Genomic DNA, 23,901 nt, shown 5'->3' on the forward strand with positions numbered 1-23,901 from the left:
TGTGGTTACATCTGGAGGAACAAGGTGATCTGGTGGTTGCTTAGAACAACAAATTGAGTTTCTTGAAAAGATTTGTGTGCAATGGCAGTTGTTGCCAGTAAGCATATCGTTGTGGGTGTGTATATGTGTGCGAGAGATGGAAACGTGAAGACGCATCCCCAAAATGCTGTCCTAGCTTTTTGTTCAATATGAAAGAATCCAGTTCTTTCTGAGATGTTCTCATCTGTCAGCATTTGTACTGGCTGTCTCCAAAGGTTTCATGCTGGAAGGATCTGCGGAACTTTTGTTACATGCTACACACAGAGACACACAACAGTCCACAGTGCATTTCACAGCTTCCCATAGTAAGCTTAGACCTGACGTGAAAACCAAAAGCCACCCCCATAATGTGCTACAGGAAAGGGGCTGGAGTAATCAAGAGTGCCACCAGCTTTTTATTTTGAAATTTACTTCCCTGGCAGGAAGAATTTGTTAAATAAATTTCCCAGGTGGCCCTGGAAAAGAGACCACACATAAAAAGATGAAAAATAATCAAATAAAGCGCTTTGACATCAGGGTAGGAAGAAAAGAAAATCTCTCCTGTCCCAAACCCCTCGATTTCTTTTCACCTTGAGTGTGTGAATTGCCTCTTCTCCCAGGGATCTAATATTCAGTCCATGTAGGAAAGTAACATTTGTCCTTTCAGTACATAAACCTCAAACTCTAGCACTAAGCTAGATAAATCTATTTATGTCTGTAAAACTGAAGTGAAAAATGGATCCATGAAGAAAGTTGACCACTTAATAAATTAATGGATGTGACTGCTGTTCACTTTTCCCTGGATGGCTCTGAATCACTTGTCTGTGCAAGCCATGGCTTGGAAGGCCACACAGAGAAGTAAAAGCTAGGAGATGTGGGGGGTGCGGGTGCTGGCTGAGCTCGCTTTCAGCTGGGGTGTAATCTAGAGTCTGACACAGTACCTGAATCATCGTTGACTGGACTGGATGCTGGACTTGGCCCTAAGGAAGGAAATTCCACCTTGGAAATGCACTTCTAGTATCTGTGAGGTGATAGGGAATAATAACAGACCTCAACCCTCCCGTAGACAGCCGTATAGCATCTTACTGTGTTCCTGTTAGAAGATGCCCTGGATCACTTGTTAGGAACAAGTCTGTACAGAAAGAAGGGGAGTAGTTATTATTCTTACCTAAAAATAAAAGCAGTATTAAGCTCCATATTACATTTAAATATAGTCCTAGTCAGTGGTCACTTCCTTCCATGACCTTGAAATCTTGCATTTGGAATGGTGTTTTCCAGGCAGTTCCAAGGGTTTAATTTTCTTCTCCCATTTCCTTTCTGTTTCCCTTCCTCCTACCCTAGAGAAAATAAACCAAAAGAGCTCTGTTTAGACCACTGCTTGAGATATTGTCACTGTACTACACAAAAATCTGACTTCACAGTCTAGTTTCCAAAAGGAATGAAAGATTATGTTGCAAAGTTCAAGTTAGATATATTTATTTTATTCTTTTCCTAGAAATAGTGCCTGCTGATGAAATTCCAATGGAAATCTGTACTGAGGATTCTAAGAGAGGTAATCAGGCTCTGACACAAAGGACTGAATTCTGTAGAGAAAAACCTTGCGTAAAAAGCTTTAGCTGAGGTGAAAGAGTGTTTATTGCACATGCCTGTGTGCTGTCAGAGTTAGCAGGAGGTCCCGGAGGACCTGCAACTTGTTAAACATGGGTATTTCAACAGCATTGGAGTGGAAGGCTGAGGGACTAGGAAATTTGTTTTCAAAAGCTGCTTTGCAATCAAGAGAGGCAGTGGTCCTGGAGAAACAAATATCTCAGGCTGTACGTGGATGAAACGTTTATTTTGTTTCAGGACATTCTAGCTGGTATATTATGCCACACTCATAATGTTTTCACTTCATGTGCTGGGAGAGTGCAATCCAGGAGTATTTTCTAGCTGTGATTCCTCCTTTTTTTTTTTTTTTCCTTCCAAAATAGCTGACACCATGTGCATCTAAAAGAAAGTGCTGCTGATAGCACAAACATATAGTAATTAGCATATTCTTAAGTAAATAAAATTCTCTCTTCAGAATATGTTAATGAACTGTAGGGGGGAATTTTCTTTGGCAGGAGCACTGCAGAGGAATCCAGCAGCAAGGGCAAGGTTGAAAGACTTTTTGGAGTGGTTTGCGTAGCCCTCAACCACTAGCTGTTTGTTGACCGAGATCCAAAGGTGCTGTTTGTCACACTTACTCCTGGCGAACTGGCCAAATGCTTCCTTAAGTTTTTTTGATGCTGCCTATTTAATGCCATATTTTCTTTATATCATAATCCCCCTAAGTGATACTTCTTAATGTATAAGATTGTGGGAAAAGGAGGTATGTCTGAACAACAGGAAGGGAGAAACGAGAAAGGTGAGGAAAAAGATCCCATATACAAAAAAAGTTTTGAGAACAACTTTTAATGATTTTTCCTTTTTTCATTATAACACAAATAAAGAAGAGTTGTGGTCATGCTGCCTTGTTCTTAAATTGATATTCCTGCATTTTGCAAAAGTGTCTCCACAACCTAGTGTGGAAAGGTGATTTTTTGCTATTACATCAGTGGAAGCAAATAAGACTTGCCAGGCTGAAGCACACTTTTTCCCAGGGGCATGAAAGGAGTAAGCTTAAAGATTGGGACTGGGGACCCACGTCTACCACCAGCTCCTGTTATAGTTGGAAAATCTGTGTAAATTCATAAATACTAGAAAAGGAAGGAAAAGACATTTTATCAAGCACATAAGAATGTGCTTTAAATTACTGAATGTTGCCCAAGAAACAAGATTCTAGTCTCCAACCTTCAGAACAGATGATCCTGCTGTTTATGGGACTTGTTCCTGTTCAGAAGCTAATCTAGTGCTGACAGCTGGAGGAAAGTGGTTGGGTCCTTGCAGGGCGATTTCTGTAAGCTCTGCAAGCTTTTAGACATATGTTATCCAATACAGCAATGTAACACAGTGATTAAAACAAATGTGATAAAACAAAGTAGTATTTTGAGGTGTGGAAATTTTTTTCGAGATGTGGTTGGGCAGGATGCTAGATGATCTCATATAAGCTCCCCTTCCCATGAAAGGCTGGACTAGATAACCTTATGAGGTCTCTTCCAACTTGGACTATTCTATGACTCAAGGAACGCTGGATCAAATTGTTTAATCTTTTCAACTGATATGATATAACTTAGTATTCTGACTGCAGCCTTCAGTATTTTTTCAGCATAATTAACGTTTTTGTTAAACTGATGACAGATATGAAAGTGGGACATCTCTGCTAACTTCTAGTTTCCTTCAGGGCTGGTTCTTCAGCTGTACTGCTAGATTTCACTAAAATGCGGTGCAGCTGGAAATCAATCTCAGGTGTCTGTAACCTAACAATGTCAAAGAAAATGTTTGTGGTGGGATTTTAATATCTACATACTTTGCAATCACAAATGTGATCCTGGGAGAATTAAAAGAAGTGCCAGGGATCTTCAATCAAGTAGATTTACTGGATTGTCTGTAGATAATAAGAAGGAGTTGTTGGGTAGTAAATTGAAAATGGTGGAACCTGAAAGACAGAATTCCTTGGGAGCAGAAAATGAAAGGACCAGATGGCTCGGTAATGTTAGCAGGTTATTTGCCAGTTCATGTAAACTGGTAGAGGTGTCCTAAATTAGGTGCAGTAAACAATAAATGGTGGATAAATAATGAACAAGGATGTCAAAAGGGAATTTTTAAGAGAAAAGTCTCAACTAGGTAGCCAGGTCATGAAACCGGTGAATTGGAAATGTTGTGGTACCCTGCCAGCATCTGTGCCCCTGCTAATCTCAAAGGTTTTAATGTTGTGTTTTCTTCTGTTTCACACACATGGTCTCTGCTCCCCAACAGGATACTGACAATGCAATTATTAATATCATTATGTGTCCTTTTCCTTAGGTAGAAGAGTGGAATTTGAAGAGGGAGAGGAATTCAGTAATGTTTATTGAATTGAGTCCTGCCAGCAAAATACTCATGCATTAGGTCAGTTTGCTGAATGTGGCAGGTCTGGGGCTTGAGGCGCTGGCCCAGTTGAGACTGGAACATTTGGGACATGTTTGGAAGCCCAGGTGTCTGCGGAAGAGGACTTCAGTGTGAAGGATCAAACAAGTGACGCTTTGTTTGTGGGTTTTAGCTCTCTCTGCTGTTTTTTTTGTGAATGTAGGCCAATATTGTGTCAAACGCACAAAGTTTAAAAATAAATCTAGGGTTTCTTCCAGTTTTATGAAAATGCTCGAAGTATGTTAAAAAAAATAAAATTGAACTCTTCTTAAACAAACCTATCCAAGATTTGATCGAGAAGAGAGACCTATCAACCTTTGGGGTTTGACAGTGTTTCTCCAAACAATGGCTGGGAATAGAACATGGATATCATCCAGCCTCAACCACAAAGCCATCTTTCATCACTTAAAATATAAATGTAACAGAGAGTATGGACCATGGGAGGTCGCAAGACCTCGAAATATTCACATGCAACACTAGCTTTTGTATATGCATCTATATATGTGTATTTGTTTTCAGGGAGGTGTATACATATTTACACACACTATTACTCCTATCGATCAGGATCAGGGTATAAGTAAATTGAACCCAGTGAGAGTTTACATTATTTTTCTTTGTTGAGTGTAAAGATTACAGCCTTTAAAATACTTCTCGTTTTAAATTATATCAACTGTTTAAGTGAAGAAACACTTTTTTATATATATGCCTTAGTGACAGGACAAGGAGTGATGGTTTGAACCTAAGGGAGGGGAGATTCAGTCTGGATATAAGGAAGAACATTTTTGCAGTGAGAGTGGTGAAACACTGGAACAGGTTGTGCCTAGAGAAGCCCCATCCCTGGAAACATTCAAGGTCAGGTTGGATGGGACTCAGAACAACCTGCTTGAGTTAAAGATGTCCCTGCTTCTACAGGGGGGTTGGACTCAATGACCATTAAAAGTCCTTTCTAACCTAAAGCATTCTATGATTTCTTTGTGTGCAGTGCTGTCTTTCTTACCTTAAAAAAACAAACAAACCCAAACCAACCCAAACAAAAAGTGACCCGAATCAAAACGACAGTGCTGCAGAAACAGACACAAGCTTTTCTTCTGTCATGATCGTTTGTAATCGTATTTGATTTTTAAAATTTTGTTGGTTGGTTGTTGGGTTCTTTAAAATCAAATTGTGTTCGTTTTTCTTTAGGCAATTTTTTTTTTCTAGGGTGTACTCAAAGTGCTGTTGCCTGTGGTCAGAGACTTTGAGAGCACACTTTTCTTTCCAGTGTGGGTAGATTATTTTAAATTATTATTGGCATGGCAAAATTAGGAAGTAAAACCTAAACTCTGTGTGTGCTCTTATTTGGATTATTTGTTTTATTTTTTGTAAATAAGTCCCTGTGGTGGAAATCAAACATTTAATCTTAAAATAACTCACTCTCACTAGGTGCATCCTATCCGCAGAACTGCTGTTTGCAAGCTTCTGCCTGTTAAATAAACACTGAACTTTTATCATAAATGGCATCTATTTCAGAGCTCATTGCCATGCGGCTTCCACTGTGCTAGTGGATGCCACAGTAAAACAGCAGGGCTTTTCTTCCAAGCCTCTTGCATTCTTTTTCAGAGGGAATATGACTCTGATGAGAGGTCCCTGAGCTCCATCATCAGTGGAAGGGTGATGGGGACCCCGGCCACAGGTCCTTACCCAGCGTCTCCTCTGCCAGCAGTCCCAGCCCAAGCTGGAGCAACCTTCCCAGAGAGCTGGGCAACACACAGGTGCTGTGGCCGCTGAGGAAACAACCTGCATCTCCAGTAAATGGCCCATCTGTGTTCCAAGAATCCCTGTGATCATCTGTACTTACAATCTAAAAGTCTAAATGCTATTTCCAGTGTGGACTAGACAAATGTGGGTGTAGCTTTTCCTAAAGGGTTCCTGCCAGTCTACAAATGTCCACGTTGCTCGTACCACTTGCATCCAGCCCCAAACCACAGCATGCCTCTGTAAATGAAAATGAGTAAAGTGGTTTACTTTATTTTCATTTAGCTGACAAATACATTTACCACTTTATGGTGAATTCGTGACTGTGTGTCAGGTTCCTGCATTGAAATATACTCCTTTACATGTATTTATTTTCTGACAAAGCTGACCTACTTTAAATGCTGCAGGGTGCTGTTACCTCCCGTTTTTTATGAGCAGCTGGTTGATACCAGCAGAGATCTTTGTACTTCAGCTTCTAAACTTTTGATGACATTTTTAACTGCTCATTACTGTATGTAGGCAGCCACTTTATCCTTTTCTAGGTGGGCTCTTACTTCAATTCAGAGTTAATGGTTACTATTTATTGCATACTTTAAACCTGTGTGTAGCAAAGTTGCTACGTGCACATAGTGCTCTAGAAAACCCAAGAATCCCCAACATGAAGAACATACCGTCCCCAGCTGGGCTGTGCAAAGGGGTGAGTACGTGTGTAATTTACCTGTGCAGTCATGGGGATAACTTAGATGAAATAAACAGCATCCAGCGTGACTGAGTCCTAAGATGGGTGACAAATAGTCATGTGGTTCAAAGGAAATAAAACATGTTGTGCATCATGCAATTGCATCTTAATTCCTGGATAGTTGTGCCATGGTGTTATTTCAGGGGGATGTTTTCTTTTGGGTAAATAATTAGTGCTCTCCAGAGAGCTGTAGATATGCGGTAACATTATATTTACTCAGCCACAAACTCTAAGCCGGGCTTAAAAATATTATAGACAGTTCAGGTGTGGCTGGGTTTATGTGGAGCTAATTACCATGCTGCCTTGTTGTTCCACTGCATTCCCTCAGCCTTTTTTGGCACTGACTCTCCCATCCCTGTTGCTGCTGGAGCCCCCAAGAGCAGTGCGTGTTGCCAAGCAAGGGAGCATGAAGCAGCCTGAAGGCAGAGGGATCAAGGAGGCAGCAGCATGGCTCAAAGGCATCTCCATTCACCCATGCTCCCATTGCTGTGTCCTCACAGAGGTGCTGGTCTTCAGAGGTCCCACTCTGAGACCAGAGGAAGGTGAAATTGCAGAGTATATGTTTTCATAGATTCCAATAAAGGGTCTTGGGAATGCGCACAGATACAAGGATTTTGTGCTGAAGCCAGTGGTTTGAACTGCTACTCTTAACCCACTAGTTCCTACTCCTGTGTGGTTTTCTCCCATTTCTAGATGCTGCACCATCGTCTTTCTTCTGTTTTCTCATGGGACTGTTTCTGTTCCACAAAGGGTGTTTTTCAGCCAAGCCCTTAGGGGACACACTAAAAGCAGGGTCAGACACATCTCCTGTCTTTCAGAACTCTTAAAATTTAGTGCCTTTGTTAGAAAAGGAAAGTATTGTGCTCCCTGAGCTGGCCCTTGGACTGTAATTCAGGTCATACTGAGTCACCAATTGCTACCCTTGAGTTTTACACAGTTCTGATTCAAAACTTCCATGAGCATCACTGATACCAGTGCCATAGCCCCTCTGAATGCCTTGGGCAAGGTTGAATGAGCGATCACCAAGTCACCACCAAGTCTCCAACATTAATTTTGTGCTCCGATTTATTTGCCCTCAGCAGTTAGGCCATCTCTGAGGGGCTTCATCCCTGTCGTAGACGACTACAGACCAAAGTGTCAGTCCTTTGCTCCATGACATATTGGATGTTGTGTCCCAACCCAACCATCATAATTCTGTCTTGTCTCTCAGAGATGTTTGCTGACACCAGAGACAGGATGTATCCGCACTGGCACCTCTCCTGGAGTGCCACAGCCTCCTCCTTACCATGTTACAGGAGAGAGGCTGCATCTGTCCATCTGTGTACCTCTAGAAAAGAGAACAAGGTGGGAAATGCAGGCAGTGGGAAGGACCAGTGCAGAGCAGAGCATGAAACTGCTGTTGTGCAGCCTCCAATGTCATCACTGTATGAACACCTAATAATTTTGATATCATTTGCATTTCAGTACATATGAAAATATGGAGGAAAAACCTCCTCTGTTTTAGTCCTGCTGAAGAACTAGAACTATTAATTCAAGCATGCAGCTCTTATAGAATCGTAGAATGGTTTGGCTTGGAAGAGACCGTAGAGATCATCCAGTTCCAACCCTCTTGCAATGGGCAGGGACATCTTCCAGTGGAGCGGGTTGCTCAAAGCCTCATCCGACCTGGCCTTGAACATCTCCAGGTATGGGGTTTCCACGACTTCTCTGGAAAATCTGTTCCAGTGCCTCACCTTTTTTTTTTACTATGAGGCACTTTTTTGCCTCATAGTAAAAAAATTCTTCCTAATATCTAATATAAATCTCCCCTCTTTCAGGTTAAAACCATTCCCACTCATCCTGTCCCTGCACTCCCTGATAAAAAGCCTCTCCCCAGCTTTCCTGTAGCCCCTTTTAAGTACTGGAACGGTGCTATAAGATCTCCCTGCAGTCTTCTCTTCTCCAGGCTAAACAACCCCAACTCTCTTAGCCTGTCCTCATGTGGGAGGTGCTCCTCCTCTCCTGCTTTTGGTACCCGAGCTGTCAGGGGCTCTCTGGCACAGTGTGATCCACCCCAATTGCAGAGGCTTGCAGGGTGCTCCTTTCCCCGGGAGAGATTGGCGCTTATTCAGTGGGATTTGGTGTTTCTTACATGGATGCTCTCCTTCTGGCTTGTCAACAGTGAGTCATTAATCCCAGCTATTCGGTTCATTGCTTGGTAGATCATGCTTAACAATTGCAAAGAAAAAACTGTGACTGTTTGAGAATGAATAGAATCATAGAATCATAGTATAGTTTGGGTTGGAAGGGACCTTAAAGATCGTCTAGATCCAACCCCCTGCCATGGGCAGGGACATGCCACTAGATCAGGCTGCCCAAGGCCCCATCCAACCTGGCCTTGAACACCTCTAGGGATGAGGCAGCCGCAACTTCCCTGGGCAACCTGTTCCAGTGTCTCACCACTCTCATGGTAAAGAAATTCTTCCTAATGTCTAGACTAAATCTGCCCCTCTCCAGTTTGTACCCATTCCCCCTGGTCCTATCACCACAACCCTTTGTGAATAGCCCCTCTCCAGCTTTCCTGTAGGCCCCCTTCAGGTACTGGAAGGTCACTATAAGATGTCCAATAAAGGAATAAACTGTGGATTTTGGTTTTGTTGGGATTTTTTTTTTCTCTGCTCCCCTCCATTTTGTACTGTCTCTGACACCCTGATTTCCAATTTTGCCTGATCGAGGAGGGCATTACGGGGGGCATGATTCCGTGGTTCGTCTCTACTTCTTATTCTTGGGGCTTGATGCTTTTTATCTTATACTCCATTTTCCAGTCCTTATGAATCATAGGTGCCCTTTGCTAAACATCAACTCCTGAGAGACTGCGTTGGGTAGTAATAGCTAGTGTAGCTTATGGTGCAGTTCAAGAATTTTCTGTCCCCCTTTCACCCTTCCCTTGGGCTCCACTGGTCTCTCAGCTTCTGGTGTGGCTTTTCCTGCCCTTCACAGTGTTGCTTCTCTCACCTGGGCATCCCCCAAAAGCATTATTTGCAGGCTGCTGTGGTGCACATCTGTATTGCATATTGCTTTGGGTTGATGCTCCCTGTGCTCAGTAGGAGTGGGAATGGGGCAACCACAAGTATGACTGCGTTTCTTGTAAAACTGTGAAAAGTTGTTCTTAATTATGCACTGAACAAAAGCCCTGCCCTGACACACAGAGCTCTGGCTTACCGTGTGCTTGGATAATCACTGTACACTGCCGTGTTTCTTAGCGGTATCTTCACAGACAGTAGCTCCATTGATTTCCAAGGACTGCTTGCTGAGTAAGAACAAAGAAACTATAATGGAAGCAGGCCCTATGAACTCATCTAATTTATGTAGTACTACAAAACCACCAGATCTTTGTGGAAAATTATAGAATATAAATAACACCAACCAACAGCCAGGCATTTTCTGCCTCCTCTGGGAAATTGTGGAAGGTTGCTGTACTGCCAGTTGGAAATTTATCATACTTTAGACTTGTACATGGACCAAAAGAAACTGAAATAGAGTTAGTGTTTTGGAAAAGGTCAAGGGAATTGCATGCAACCAAATCTGAAGCTGATTGAGGGTCTGGCTCTGAATTTTTGCAAACCAGAATCATTAAACTCTTCAAATGGAAAACCAAGATAAGCTGACTCAGTTTCAGTTGGGCAAGTAATTCTGTATTATGCTGTTGAAAATGTGAAAGGCGTAAATCTCCTTCCCTCGTAGTTTGGTCTTTGGACTGTGAGTGGGTGTGTGATTCACTGTCAAAGACACGAGTGAGCTTTGGTGATTTTTCCCCTCCAGCATTTTCTGCCTGGTAAAGTGTGAAAATTGTACGGTCAGTCCAAACATGTGAGTGATTGAGAAGTGCTCCAAAATGGAATCTTTTTTAAAGACAGACATATGTTTATAAAATGAAATTTTTTTAAAAATCTGAAAAATCTTTTGGCATGGAGAGCCAATTATATAAAGCACTTTCTGGAGGCTTATAAGTTGCCTGTAATATATAAGGAAACAATTGGAATTTTTGATCCCTATTCCTATGGACTCCTAGAACTTCTCCATAAGGCATGGTTGAAAACATATTTTAATAACTTTATTTGGGTAATTTCATATGTTGCACCATCTTGTATGAAATATCGAGCACTGCTTTTTGTCACTGAGGCTGCTGCATTTCAGTCCTGAGCCTCAGCATCTCCAGCAGACCGTGTGCACTTGAAATCCCAATTTGAAACAAGGTTTTTATTAAGAACTCATTTTTTTTTTCTCAGATCTTCACTAGCTCAATTGAAAATGGGCACAGGTATCTGATCTGTGAATATTTCATTCATAAGCGATGCTTTAATTACTTAATAAAGAATACATAAATATTTACGTAAATGTGATTTGGACACCTGTTGATTCAAGAATAGCTTGGGCTTTGGCGTGACACATCAACATAAATGCAAGTCCTCATTAAATAATGCTAAGAAATTAAAGCAATAAATCTTCTCTGCCTATTTTTCATCCCATAAGGGTGAAAGAAAATGGCAAATTATTCAATGTTTTTAATGGGTTTCAGAAACTGGACAGAATCCAAAAAACAGTTCAGCAAATATTTATGAAATGGTATATAAACCATTAACTGTTCTGCTTATCTGAGATGTAGTTGTGCAATCTGTTTCTCTGTTTTCTTCGTGCTCCTTATCCAAAGATGGGGGAGGAAAATGCATGTTTTTGAGATAGAATTTGTGCTAAATCAGGCTTTGAGACCAGAACCAGTCTTGAAAACTAATTTAAGAAAAACACCTTAACAGGTCTGGGCGTTTCTTGAATTTAGCTACATCAAACTGAGCCCTGTGAGTGATTTGAGAGGGATGATTTAGAGATATGAGACATTTTCTTGGCTGTTAATTCCCTTTTGTATGATCTGATTTCTAATCAGAATAATCCTTTTAACTTAGCTGTACAGGGAAGAATTTGAGCTGAACCTTGCTTTGCAGTCTGGTGTGTAGGAGAACCTCTTTTATTCCAAGACGAATCTAATCTTCCATTGGCCCTCTTTAGGTCAGACACAGATGTCTTCCTTTCTGCTACAGCTCAAGTAGAGGAGACACAAATGTGTTTTGCTTGGTCCAGTTGGTTGACTGGCTTCCTGGTACCCCTGAAAAAGAATTTAAGAGGAAACTTGTTTATTTTCCTAAACAATTTGTATATCCTGCATGCATAAAATATTCATTTAGCTGGGGAAAAAGATCTTCTAAATACAAAATATTTTGTCATTTCTGTGTTAAAAAAGGGCTGCTACTGAGCTTGTCTTAAAGTGGTTTAAGTAATAAGTGCCATTTGTGAACAGTATGTACCGTTTTTGGCTTTTTTGTACCAAAGGGACTTATTTTATCAGATGCACTTAGCACACCGAGGGAGGGAAGGGCAGCAGCCATTTCTTGAGACGTGCTCTCCACCTGGCACATAATGAACATCAGCAGGACCTCGCCTCTTTTTCTGCTGAAGACAACATACTGCTTGCCTTCAGTGATATTTAATATTTGATTTAGCCAGAATTAAGGGCAGTATTGGTTGCACCCAGTTGCACAAGAGTGCAGGGTACAGCCACGAATAGGATGAATAGACTGAGAGTGATGCATAAGCCAAGCCCGTCTCATTGTGATGATTTAGTGACCAGTAGCCATTAATTAAAGCAAATCCTCCATGCTAAAGAGTATTTCAGTTCATCATTGCAAATGTTATTTCAAAATGGCCAAGAAAGAGCTGGCAGTGCTTCATAGCTCAGGATCTGGCCACCTGTTTCTCCAGAGAGGTGTCAGTTCATTGCACGAGGGGTTTGATGCCTTTTGTTAAAATACTGGAAGCTGCGGAGATGATCTTTCTGCCTTTATGTTTGCTTTGTTCTACCAGATGTGACCTCATCTGTGGCAGCCTTTGATAGCGGCTTGGCCAAGGGTATGGTCTCCTGGTCCAGGAAGTGATTTCCTTGCCAGTAAAGGACACTATGAGGTTGTTTGGTGGAATAATCAGAGCTGAACGCGATTATAAAGAGGATTTTTTTTGAAATAATTCTTGATGAAGGTGAAAACTCAGATCCCCACCATCCCTCAACTCCTACTGGGAGTGTTTGCATTGCTCTGCTAACACATAGAATCATGGAATAGTTAGGGTTGGAAGGGACCTTAAAGATCATCTAGTTCCAACATGCTCTTGTTCACGTGATACCCTTTCAAAATCTGTGTTATTACCTTTATATTTGATAGTAATGTTATACTTTGCATGCAGACACTGTGTCTTCCCAGTGAGATTTTTATAAGAAATTACAAAGTCATTTAGATTTTCCCATGCTCATACTTCAATTGGGAAAATTTAAGCCCAGAGAAATAATGTGACTTCTGTACAGCTACAAAGTGGACTTGTGGTTAAAAGGGGAATAGAGCTGTTGTGGTGCAGCAGATATTCCAGCAGTTGAAAATTCATCTGCTGCTCTGTGCATTATCACTGATGCAGACGCAGGCTCAGTGATCTGAAACTTCTGCTATCGAAAATAGGATTTTTTTTTTTTTTCTTCTGGTCACATTAAAAACGTCTGTGGTTATTTGAACTCTCCAACTTCCCTGGTATACCGGTAACATTTAGCTAATGCATCCAGTACAGCACTTAATTACCTGCTTGTACTGTCCGTGCACGTTGCTGGCCTCCGTCAGAGTTAATGTGGCAGGTTGCTGCAGTCCTTTAATTGAATCCTGCGATGCCTAAAGCATTTTTGGCAGGGAGCCTGCAGCGAGGGAGAAAACCTACCTTCTCCCGTGTTACCTACCACTCCTGCCATCCTCTCACAGCGCGATGGGAAGGAGAAACACACCCAGCCCTGGTCCCCATCTGTTGCAGCATCGGCTTCAGTAGCAGAGCCTGAGATGTTTAAATGCGCTTTCCTTTAGGGGAATGCAGTTCTTCAATGGACGTTTCCAGCCAGACTGCAGGATTTTTCAGAGCCGTAAGTCAGAACGGGACTTGATTGTGTGGGGGTTTCTTTGCATTTGATTTTTTTTTTCTTTTTTAATTTATTTATCTTAGCAAGGGGGAATAGGGTTTGCATTCATTAAGGTGGAAGCCTGAGTACACTGCAGGACTCTGCTGATAGGCAGGCATTCTTCAGACTGTGTAAGAAATGCATGGTTCTCAGGTATTTGGGGTTTTTTTCATTGTGTTTTGTCTCTTTTGTATTCATGGCTGGCATAGTGCTGTTGTCCTATTTTTAGAGCATTTAATTACAATAGATACTCTAAGGCTGAACATAATGTTCTTTTATCTGTTTAAAGAATGTAGCTTGGGTATTTTTTTTTTCCTTGCATAACTTTTCCTTAGTGTTTTGGAAAGAGAGATTATCTTTTGGGGGTTGTTTATTTAATTTCAGCCTAAACTCATCTGATCTCTGCATCCTGCAACGCCTGGTTTCTCATACTGCTCATCTCAGAGCAGCCTGAACTGCTGGGCAACTGATTGTTGTGGCTTGTTATTGCAACCCCCAAATCCCAGATTTTTGAGAACTCTTTTGCTTATTCATTTAATTTGATATTTGATTAGATTTTTCAGGATAAAGAGGTGTATAACCAGCTTTATGCATTCAGCTTGCATTTTTCCCTCTCCTCTACCAGAACTAATGCTGAACACACACAATTTACACTACAATTAATGGACCTATGAGATAATGGATGTCTGAGAGCAATGAGACAGACTCTTTCCTGGCATCAGACCTGAAGCCTGAAGGGGTTTTCACACATCTGTTAGTGGGGTGATGAGAGGGGTTCAATGAAGAGCAATCAAAATTTATTCTAGTATAAGATACGGGGTGTTTTGGCAGCAAAGTCTTGTGTATTTTGCTTGTTGGTCACTGTGTTTTAGCTGCTGTTACAGGCCACAGGAGAGATTAAGGTACTTTTGGGAAAGAGATTTCACACTCAGGAGTCCAGTAGAGGCTGGAAAGCAGAGGTTGCACTGAGTTCAGGCATCTCTGGGAGGCGAGAGAAACCTGAAGTTACCAAAACTGGGAGCCTGGGAGTAAGGGGCATCTGTCAGAAGAGGGGAAAACAGGCAGGAGGATGAAACGGATCCCACTGACGTGTGGCCAGCCCCTGACCTAAAGGGAGGCAGAGGGGACCCAACAGAAGAAGATTCTGTTGCACATTTTTCTCCATTTTTGTTAATTGGCAGCGGGATTAAAAATGTATTTATTTGAAAATTGCAAGAGTGTGAAATAAACAAAAAAACCCCACACCACACTCCCCATTAAACCTACCCTATCAGTCTGTTCTGGGATATCTGACACTTATCAGTAAGAAATTAGGAGAATGAAAAGCAATATTGTTGCAAACCTTTAAAGGCAAACCATAGAGTTGGTGAAAATCACCTGTAGACAGAGTTTGCTTCAGGCAGCGAAGAGCCACTGGTTTTCCATCAGAAAGAGAGAATCCCTGTGTCATTTGAGCATGTTTAGCTACTGAAGGAGGTCCAGCAATGAGTTGATTTGTAGCCAAGAACTATTTAATCATCTTAAATTTAAAAGAGGTGGCAGTTAGCTTGTTATCATGTCTGTATATGCATGTTATATGATTATGTGCATTTGCCATATACGTTCTCCTATCTGAGACCATGTTTTGTGTGTGTGTGAAAATAAATGATGCCTTGTGAGATGAGCTATAGAACAGCTACATCTGGAAGGACATAGTCACTACTGACAGGCTGTTTCTAGCACTGTACGTGCTCCTGCATTGTCTTTTATAACTGATATATGCTTTGAAACACTTATTTTCTTGCTCTGATGTAATTTCTGTAATAGGTGTTCAGTGACTTTTAGTGTCTCACTACAGTTCTGCATCCAATTTCCTTTCCTAAAAGGGCTCAAAATAAATGTTAAGAAAACTTTGATTTAAAGGCATACTAATAGTTTTACAACTATTTAATACACAATGATAGAAATTATGATTTTTAATGAGAAAAAATAATTTATTTTTAGGGTCATGTGATTTTAATGAACTAGATTTCTGGTAGTGAGAAAAACCCCTATTTTTCTATGATAATAAAAAATAAAAAGCAAAGCAAGAATGGAAAATGTTATTCTGAATCAAGGGCTCCTACCTGTGGATTTAATTTACCTTGTAAAATAAATAATTTAGTTGATTTTGTTTAGTTTTGTTTTCCTGCTTGGCTGCTTGTTTGTTTTATGGAAGGTTTTTGGTGATGCTCTTTGGCAGGGTAGGTGTCTGTACTGGGTGAGCCACGGACAGGGGCTCTTCCTGTGCTCTCTCTAGTTTGGTAATTCCAGTACGAGCTTTATTTTTTTGTGACAAATGGATTTGGACTGTCTGCCACATGGCTTGGAGCAACACCCAATTATAAAATGGCCTCTCCTGCGCCAAGCTCATACTCCATCCATCTGTCACCGTGTCCAGGGTGTCCTCCTAACTTGGAAATGTTTCCCCCACTTTCTTTTTTAATCCATAAACTGCCAGCCAAATCAAATATGGATTTGCCTGTTTCAGCTCACCAGTGTCTGCTGCATTTCAAAACCATTGCATTAAGCAGAAATTAGTTTTGGCCACATGTTTATGTAGAAGCCGAGCTTAAGTTTTCAATTGGATTTCATAGAATCATAGAGTCACCAGGCTGGAAAAGACCTCTGAGATCATCAAGTCCAACCATTCCTATCTGCCACTGAACCATGTCCCTGAGCACCTCATCTACCTGTCTTTCAATTACCTCCAGGGATGATGACTCAACCCCCTCCCTGGGCAGCCTCTGAAAGTGCCCAATGACCCTTTCTACAAAAAATTTTTTTCTGATACCAGTCTGAACCTCCTGTGGTGCAGCTTGAGGCCATTTCCCCTTGTCCTATCACCTGTCAACTGGGAGAAGAGGCCATCTCCCTCCTCTCTACAACCTCCTTTCAGGTAGTTGTAGAGAGCAATAAGGTCTCCCCTCTGCCTCCTCAAGGGTGTGCGTTTGCTTGTCTTTTCTCCACTGGATGTTCATATAGGTCCATCGTAATTGTGATGCTTAAATGGGCACTTGAAGAATAAGACTGTTAAATCAGAAGACTCTGACTAAAGGAGCCAGAAGGGATATGTCTCATTCATACAGGTTTTTTTTTTCCCTGCACTGGATCTAAACTAGGAACAATTTCTGGAAAAAAAAATAGTAGATACCAGTGAAAGGTATAGGCCATGAGAGAAGCCTGCAGTATATTTGGGGAAATATCTACCTTAAAATTGTAGTGTTGCATATACAGTAATTACAAAAAGCTTATTTCTGTGTTATTTCTGTCCTTCCCTTTCCATATGAGGATTATTTCCAAACTGGACCTGCTGTGAAAATTTATTTTTGGTGATGGCTATTTCAAGTAAGAGTGAGTAATCCCTTTGTTGTGTTCTTCCATTTGCCTCATTGTTCACAAGATTTTCCAGATGGGTAAATATTTTATCCATCTTTCCTCCAGAGATGCTCATTGGTTTCTTCTAACACCTTTTTCCAAGCAGAGCTGTGATGCTTTTTGAAGGACATCCCTTGAGAGAGCCGTAAGAAGTGGCCAGGGCTTGGTGTGAGGAGCCCTGGAAGTATAAAATATACTATGCCTTAGATATACTTTTTGCTTAGGTCATGCCAATTCTCTCAACAAATATGCTTTTCTCAGAGGTTGTGTATCTGGCCTGCTTTCTTAAAATCTAAACTCTAGTCATTTCAATTGGACATGGTGGCCCCTTCGTTTTCATTCCAATGGGCGCTCACCCCATCAAAGAGTTAACCATGTTTCCTACACACCAGCCAAAGCCACGTAAAGAAAATGTACATTTTAGTAACGCTTAGAAATACCAACAGAGATTAGGACCTCATTGTGCTTTCCTTTCTGTGGATGCTTATAGTGTGTCTAGACTGCAAGCAAAGACGTGATTGAAGCTGGGCTTAAATTAGCCCAGCTGAGACCTGACAGCCGTACAACGGTGGGAGCAAGGAGCTTGAAGTGAGCTAAATTGCTGGAGTATTTACTTAGTCTCACGCAGGGATTTTGCAGCCTACACTAACTTGTGTGTTGTCATGGCTACACTTTTATCGGTGCTGTTCAGAGATGGGTGAAAGTGAGCTTGGTGTAAACCATGCTTGCTATTACCATGTAGACATGCCCATAGTAAAACACAATCCCTGTTTTCTTAATAGAAGGGGAAAAATGGAAAAGAAGTTATTTTGTTACCACTTACATAGGCAGCAAAGAGGGAGAAGCAAGAGATAGATCACCCACAAGGATAAATGAAACCTAAAGTTTAAGCAAGTTGTCTTGTTTCTCCTGTACGGGGGGAACGGGAACAAATTTCCTGCTGAAATGCTGGCTTTTTCCAGGTCTCTAGGATGGACAAAAAAGGTGGAGTAGATGACTAGTGTTTTAGATGGCTCAAGTTAGGTGACAGATATCCCATCCTTGATGCCTTTCCAGAGGTGACCCAGAAAGCTAGAGCAGGCAATGGAAGTCTTGTCACTTAAGGCCATCCATGAAGCTGTTCTGGATTGAACATGCAGTTTGGATTCCCTCAGGATGAAAGATGTAATGTAATTTTTTAGTATTGCATGGGACTCCTAACTGGAAAAAATAATAATGGTACCAAATCTCATCATCTCTCAGCTCAAAGCCAAGAGTAAGAACTGAAGGATATACCAGCTGGATATAAGGCAGAGTACTGTACTACCAATGTGACAATGCTGTGTAGATTGTCTCTGAGAATCTGATCTTTCTTCTATCCCTGAGGTCTTTTTATGTTGCCAACTTTAACAAAATACATCTTTAAATAAGGAGTTCAGAGAGTGAAGAATAAAGACAGACGTTCTTTTGGGAGAAGAAAAAATAGTTTAGCCTATGAAATAAAACATATTGTATATATTGGTCTCTTTTTACACGTGGTGCTGAATCTATAAGAAAACCTATAGCTAAGTGACTGTAAACTTTGTAGACATTAAATTGTTCTCTGCAGCTGCAGAATGATGTAGGAAAACACAGCAAGAAAGGATCAAGAGGGGAATCTTCCCTTGTTATTGGCTCCATATATTGTCCCCTTTACCCTCCCATTCAAGTGTTCAACCTACAGGACAGAGCCATCCTGTTCTTCCTTTACTTGCCTGATTTTCTCTTTACTTTTTTTTTTTTTTCCTTTCTTATTTAGCTGAGGGGTTACTTGACCAGAGCAGGTCCCTTGCTTGCCTGGATTTCCAGTTATAAGCTTTCTTCTAATTGTTGAGATTATTCACGGTTATTAACTGACAAGAATGTAAAGAGGAGGCAACATGCAGCTGTCTTCTTAAATGCAGTGAACTGGGGAAAGTAGTTGCAGTTCAAGTATTTATGGCAGAGATTTTCTGCCTGATGTGAATGTCACCTTTTTCAGTCATACATATGCAAGGGGAACCCAACAAGTCCTTCTTGCCTAAGGCCATCGTTTGGAGGTTTTGAGTTCTGCTTTTGTTTTGGTTTGGTCCTCCTTGAGGAAATGGTTTTCAAAGAGATTAGCCCTATAGAGAGGAGGGAAAAACATAAAAAAATGCAAACCACAGTGACTTTTAAAGTAGCTGAAGTGTAGGGGTGATTTAGAAAGCCTCACAATTATCCTTGCTTTGAATCCCTTCAGATTGCCTGCATGCTGCCACGTCTCAAGTGTTTCCATTACATTATGGCAAAATCATCTTTTGTTCCCTGTGGTTCTGCTATTTCATTGTGGCTGAGGTTATGTTTTATAGCAAATGCATGCTTATTTCTGCAAATACATTGGGATCCTGTGTCTCATTTATTAAGATAACCATAAAAGTATTGGAAAGCAATTCTGTCGGTACTGAGTATGTGCCATCTGAAGGGTAACATTTCCAGTCTCCTGCAGTCCCTCCCTGTAGTTGAGTTTTCTGGTTGGTTCTTAATTCTCTCATCACTCATTTCCAGGTCTGAGGTGTGTTATCTACTGCTTTCACCTTGTGCTTCTCAACTTTAGTTCGTCTTGGAGGAAATGTCTCACCAAAGAAAGGTTGTCTTCAGCTGAGTACCCAGAAATAGCACTTAATAATGAGTGGGTCTGTGGCTCGTGGTGTCACAGGGAATTATCGAGAATTTTGGTTTCCTCCCTGACTTGCTTTCTCTGCTATTCTCTCACTTTCTCTCTCTCCTTAAAAAAAAATGAAGAATAACATCTTGTTATTTACACGTTTGTGAGGTTGTCCATCTGCCATTGTAATAAACATGCTGCCAGTAACCGCGCTGTGTGGTTCAGGGTGTGAAGGAGCTGACAAACCAAGCTGTTGTGTGTATGCGGATTGTATTCAAGCTTTGTCCGAGAGTCTCTAGTGATGGTCTAGGATTAATTGATGAGGTGGATAGCAATACCCTTCATCACAGCATTTCCATACATCTCTGAGCTCTCTCGACATCCTAAATATTATGAGGCTCCAGGCAGAACTGATTGCATCCTGCCCCAGGCTATCTGTGCTCAGCTCATCTGCAAAGGGTGAATCACCAAGAAGATACAGTGGTATTTGCTGGCAGGAGAGCACAAGCCTTGAAAGAAAACTTCATTTTTCCCAAGAACAGCGTAGGAATGTGTTCTAGTTATTTGAGTCTGAGATTGAGAACAAAGCAAAAAGCCATCCATGGTCTCTTGGCAGGTTTTGTTGATGAACCTTGTCTACAGCCTCAGAAGAAAGAGTGGTGAACTTGCTGTAGACTGCTGGAGACTGTCAGGATCAGTCGAGGTTTAGAAATGAAGAAGTATGTGATGGAGGTTGACAATATCCCATGATCAAGATAACTCAGGAAGAATAGCTTGGAAGACAACTATTTTCAGGGAAATATAAGGATTTATTGATTTCATGGCTCTCTTTATCACCTTGCCCTTGAAATTCTTAGGTTTAGGAGCTCTTTCCAACCAAGTGGCAGCAATCTAAGCTGGGCAACTCATGAGGGAGAACAGGGGAGAGGTGGCTTCAGAACCTCTTTAGTACTTTGCCTGTTTCTTGTTTCAGCTGAAAGAAATGTCTTTAAATCACACGTAGGATGGTTTTCTTATGCAAAGTTTTTGTGAGTTTTTTGGTATAGGATATTGAATAATCACCAGATGGATGGTGATTTTCACGTGCCAAGATCTGGGTTAGATTTCAGCCAGCCATAATTCCCTAACTTTTTAGATTATGCCTCTTTGGGACTAAATATTTCCCATTTCTTCCAGGTATGTCATTTAGGGTGATTGGCCCTCTGTTATTTCAAATTTGATGCTGTATCCACCTCGACATACAAGTGCACACAGCTGGTCTTCCGCAGTCATCAGGGTGACTTCTAGACCATGCTGCCTCCAGCATGTTCATGCTCTGGATAAAATGAAGTCTCTGTACTTCATTTTACAGTTCTACCATCTCAAACTCTCCAGACCCACTCAATTGTTCTTTTTTTAATATGAACAGCATCAAAAGTAATATCAAACATTTAAATTGGAATAGCTTTGTGAAGTACGAAGCTGGATTGCACAAATTTAACTAGCTTTGTACATCTGTTACTGCCCACTCCCATTGAGTCATACCGAGACTTAGTCACCAACATCCTCCATCTCACAGTACGACTTATATATCAGTCTCCAAAACACATGCTGCAGTCTAGATGACATGGGGGAGGGAGAAAAGCAAAGCAATGAGCAACCTACTCCTAAAGGGATAAAGCGATGTAGCAAATCTTATTATACTATACTATGACTAGTACATCAAAACAACAAAAACCAAAAGGACAGAAATTCCTCTGTATGTCACTTGCCTTGTGCAATAATTGAGTGATTTGTTAGAAATCCTCAAAGGCTTCTAGTTAGGATTGTTGTCAAATAAAGATTTTTTTCTGTTCAGTCAGAGCTAGCAAGCTATGCCCTCTATTCCACAGAGTTCAAACTTTGGATTCTGCTCACAGACTGTTAGCATATGTAGTGTATTTGCTATTCAATATTTTACATAGGCTTGTAATAGGTACAAGTCCAAGGCTGATCTGAAAAAAAATGACTGGTGTGCAGACTGAGCCGAAAGAAACCTCTCACAACTAATGTTAATAAAAATCCTGACTTCCTTTGTCCTTGGTAGGATAGTTGAAGTGCTCGTAGCCCAGTACCGTTTGTGGAGAAGGGCACCCTGAGAGCCCCGTTGAGATGTAATGCTGAAGAGTGCAGCTTTTAGCATTTTTTTTGTGATATCAGGGCTCTTGTCAGCACTCAGCTTAATTTCTCTGTATCTTGTTTTCGTTGTTTATTTTATTACAGGAGCTGTCTCCCCGTAGTGAAAAGCTATCTTCTGAAGGTGTCATCTCCTGGTTGAGTTACATTGTAAAAAGAAACTGCGATGTCTGGCAGGCATTTCACATCCTTAAATTTGGTGCAATCCCAGCACATATATAGAATTTAGTCAAGAGGAAAAATAACATAGGTGACACTGTCAGTAGTCAGGACTACGTGATGCTACCTACGCTATGAGTCTGAAATTGTTTATAGCTGAGGAACCCAGCTTTTCAGCAGAGACGAGCTATGGGGCTGCTGTGAAGCCATTCTGACCTGAGTCACCTCTGAAACATTGCCAAAGAGCTGACCATGTTCGTGTGTGATGGACTCGCTGCCATGGGCACAGGACTTCACCTGACGCTGTTGCTCGTGGCCGTGTCTTGTCTTTGAAGTGTCAGTCAGAAAGGATAGCAGCAGAGAGTTGTTTGTGAAATCATAGTATCACAGTATAGTTTGGGTTGGAGGGACCTTAAAGATCATGCAGTTCCAACCCCCCTGCCATGGGCAGGGACATCCCACTAGATCAGGCTGCCCAAGGCCCCATCCAACCTGGCCTTGAACACCTCCAAGGATGGGGCAGCCACAACCTTCCCGGGCAACCTGGGCCAGTGCCTCACCACTCTCATGGTAAAGAAATTCTTCGTAGTTTACAGTCTAAATCTGCTTCTCTCCAGTTTATACCCATTCCCCCTGGTCCTATCCCCACAAGCCTCTGTGAATAGCCCCTCTCCAGCTTTCCTGTAGGCCCCCTTCAGGTACTGGAAGGTCACTATAAGATGTCCTCTGAGCCTTCTCTTCTCCAGGCTGAACAAGCCCAACTCTCTCAGCCTGTCTTTGTATGGGAGGTGCTCCAGCCCTCCAGTCATCTTTGTAGCCCTCCTCTGGGCCCGTTCCAACAGTTCCATATCCTTCTTACATTGAGCATTCCAGATACTCAGTATTCCAGATGAGGTCTCATAAGAGAGGAATAGAGGGGCAGAATTCCCCCCTCACCCTGCTGGCCACGCTTCTTTTGATGGAGCCCTGGATATGCTTGGCCTTCTGGGCTGCCAGTGCACATTGCCGGCCCATGTCGAGCTTCTCATCAACCATCACCCCCAATTCCTTGCAGTGCTGCTCTCAAGAATGTCATCCCCCATTGTGTACTGAGACCAGGGATTGCCCCGACCCAGGTGCAGGACCTTACACCTGGCCCTGTTGAACCTGATGAGGTTCTCATGTGCCCACTTCTCCAGTCTGTCCAGATCCCTCTGGATGACATCCCATCCTTCTGGTGTGGCAACTACGCTGCTCAGCTTGGTGTCATCCACAAATTTGTTGAAGCTGCACTCAATCTCGCTGTCAATATCATTGATAAAGATATTAAACAGCACTGGTCCCAGTACGTACTCCTCAGGAACACCACTTGTCTCCATCTGGACTTTGAGCCATAGACCACTATTCTCTGAATACAACTATCCAACCATTTTCTTATCCACCTTACTGCCCATTCATCAAATCCATATCTCTCCAATTTAGAAAGAAGGATGTTGTGAGGGACTGTGTCAAAGACTTTACAGAAGTCTAGATCAATCACATCTGTTGGTTTACCCGTGTCCACTGCTGCGGTTACACCATCATAGAAAGCCACCATGTCGGTCAGACAGGACTTGCACTTGCCTGGCTGCCATTAATCACCTCCCTGTCCTCCGTGTGCTTTAGCAGAGCTTTTAGGAGGATCTGTTCCATGATCTTCCCAGGCACAGGGGTGAGGCTGACAGGTCAGGAGTTCTCATAGTTGTCTTTTCTACCCTTTTTAAAAATGGGCACAACGTTACCCTTCTTCCAGTCACCGGGGACTTCTCCTGACTGCCATGACTTTTCAAATATCATGGAGAGTGGCTTGGCAACCACATCTGCCAATTCCCTCAGGACTCTGGGATGCATCTCATCAGGTTCCATGGACTTATATAGTCCACTATATAAGTTCCACTTATATATGTTCAGGCTCCATATTCTTTTGGTACCCAGTCCATGAGTGGGCCATAAAAGTTCTTTTTTCCACCCAAAATACCCTGGAAATTTGTCTCT

The 23,901-nt window shown here is 41.8% G+C and overlaps 1 protein-coding gene across 3 annotated transcripts in view; it reads left to right on the forward strand.

Annotated features, from left to right (window-relative positions):
* Window positions 1–23,901, forward strand: part of PRKAG2 (protein kinase AMP-activated non-catalytic subunit gamma 2) — a 235,475-nt gene that overhangs the window by 46,339 nt on the left and 165,235 nt on the right. Inside the window, exon 1 of one of the 3 annotated variants that reach the window (XM_054057437.1) lies at window positions 13,337–13,499. The exons of the other annotated variants lie outside the window; for them this stretch is intronic. Within the exon in view, the coding sequence (XP_053913412.1) occupies window positions 13,428–13,499 (72 nt within the window). The 5' untranslated portion in view covers window positions 13,337–13,427. Of the gene's footprint in view, window positions 1–13,336; window positions 13,500–23,901 lie in introns of those variants that run through there. 3 annotated transcript variants of the gene reach the window in all.

The sequence above is a fragment of the Cuculus canorus genome, chromosome 2, assembly GCF_017976375.1.
Source record: "Cuculus canorus isolate bCucCan1 chromosome 2, bCucCan1.pri, whole genome shotgun sequence".
Classification (NCBI taxonomy): domain Eukaryota; kingdom Metazoa; phylum Chordata; class Aves; order Cuculiformes; family Cuculidae; genus Cuculus; species Cuculus canorus.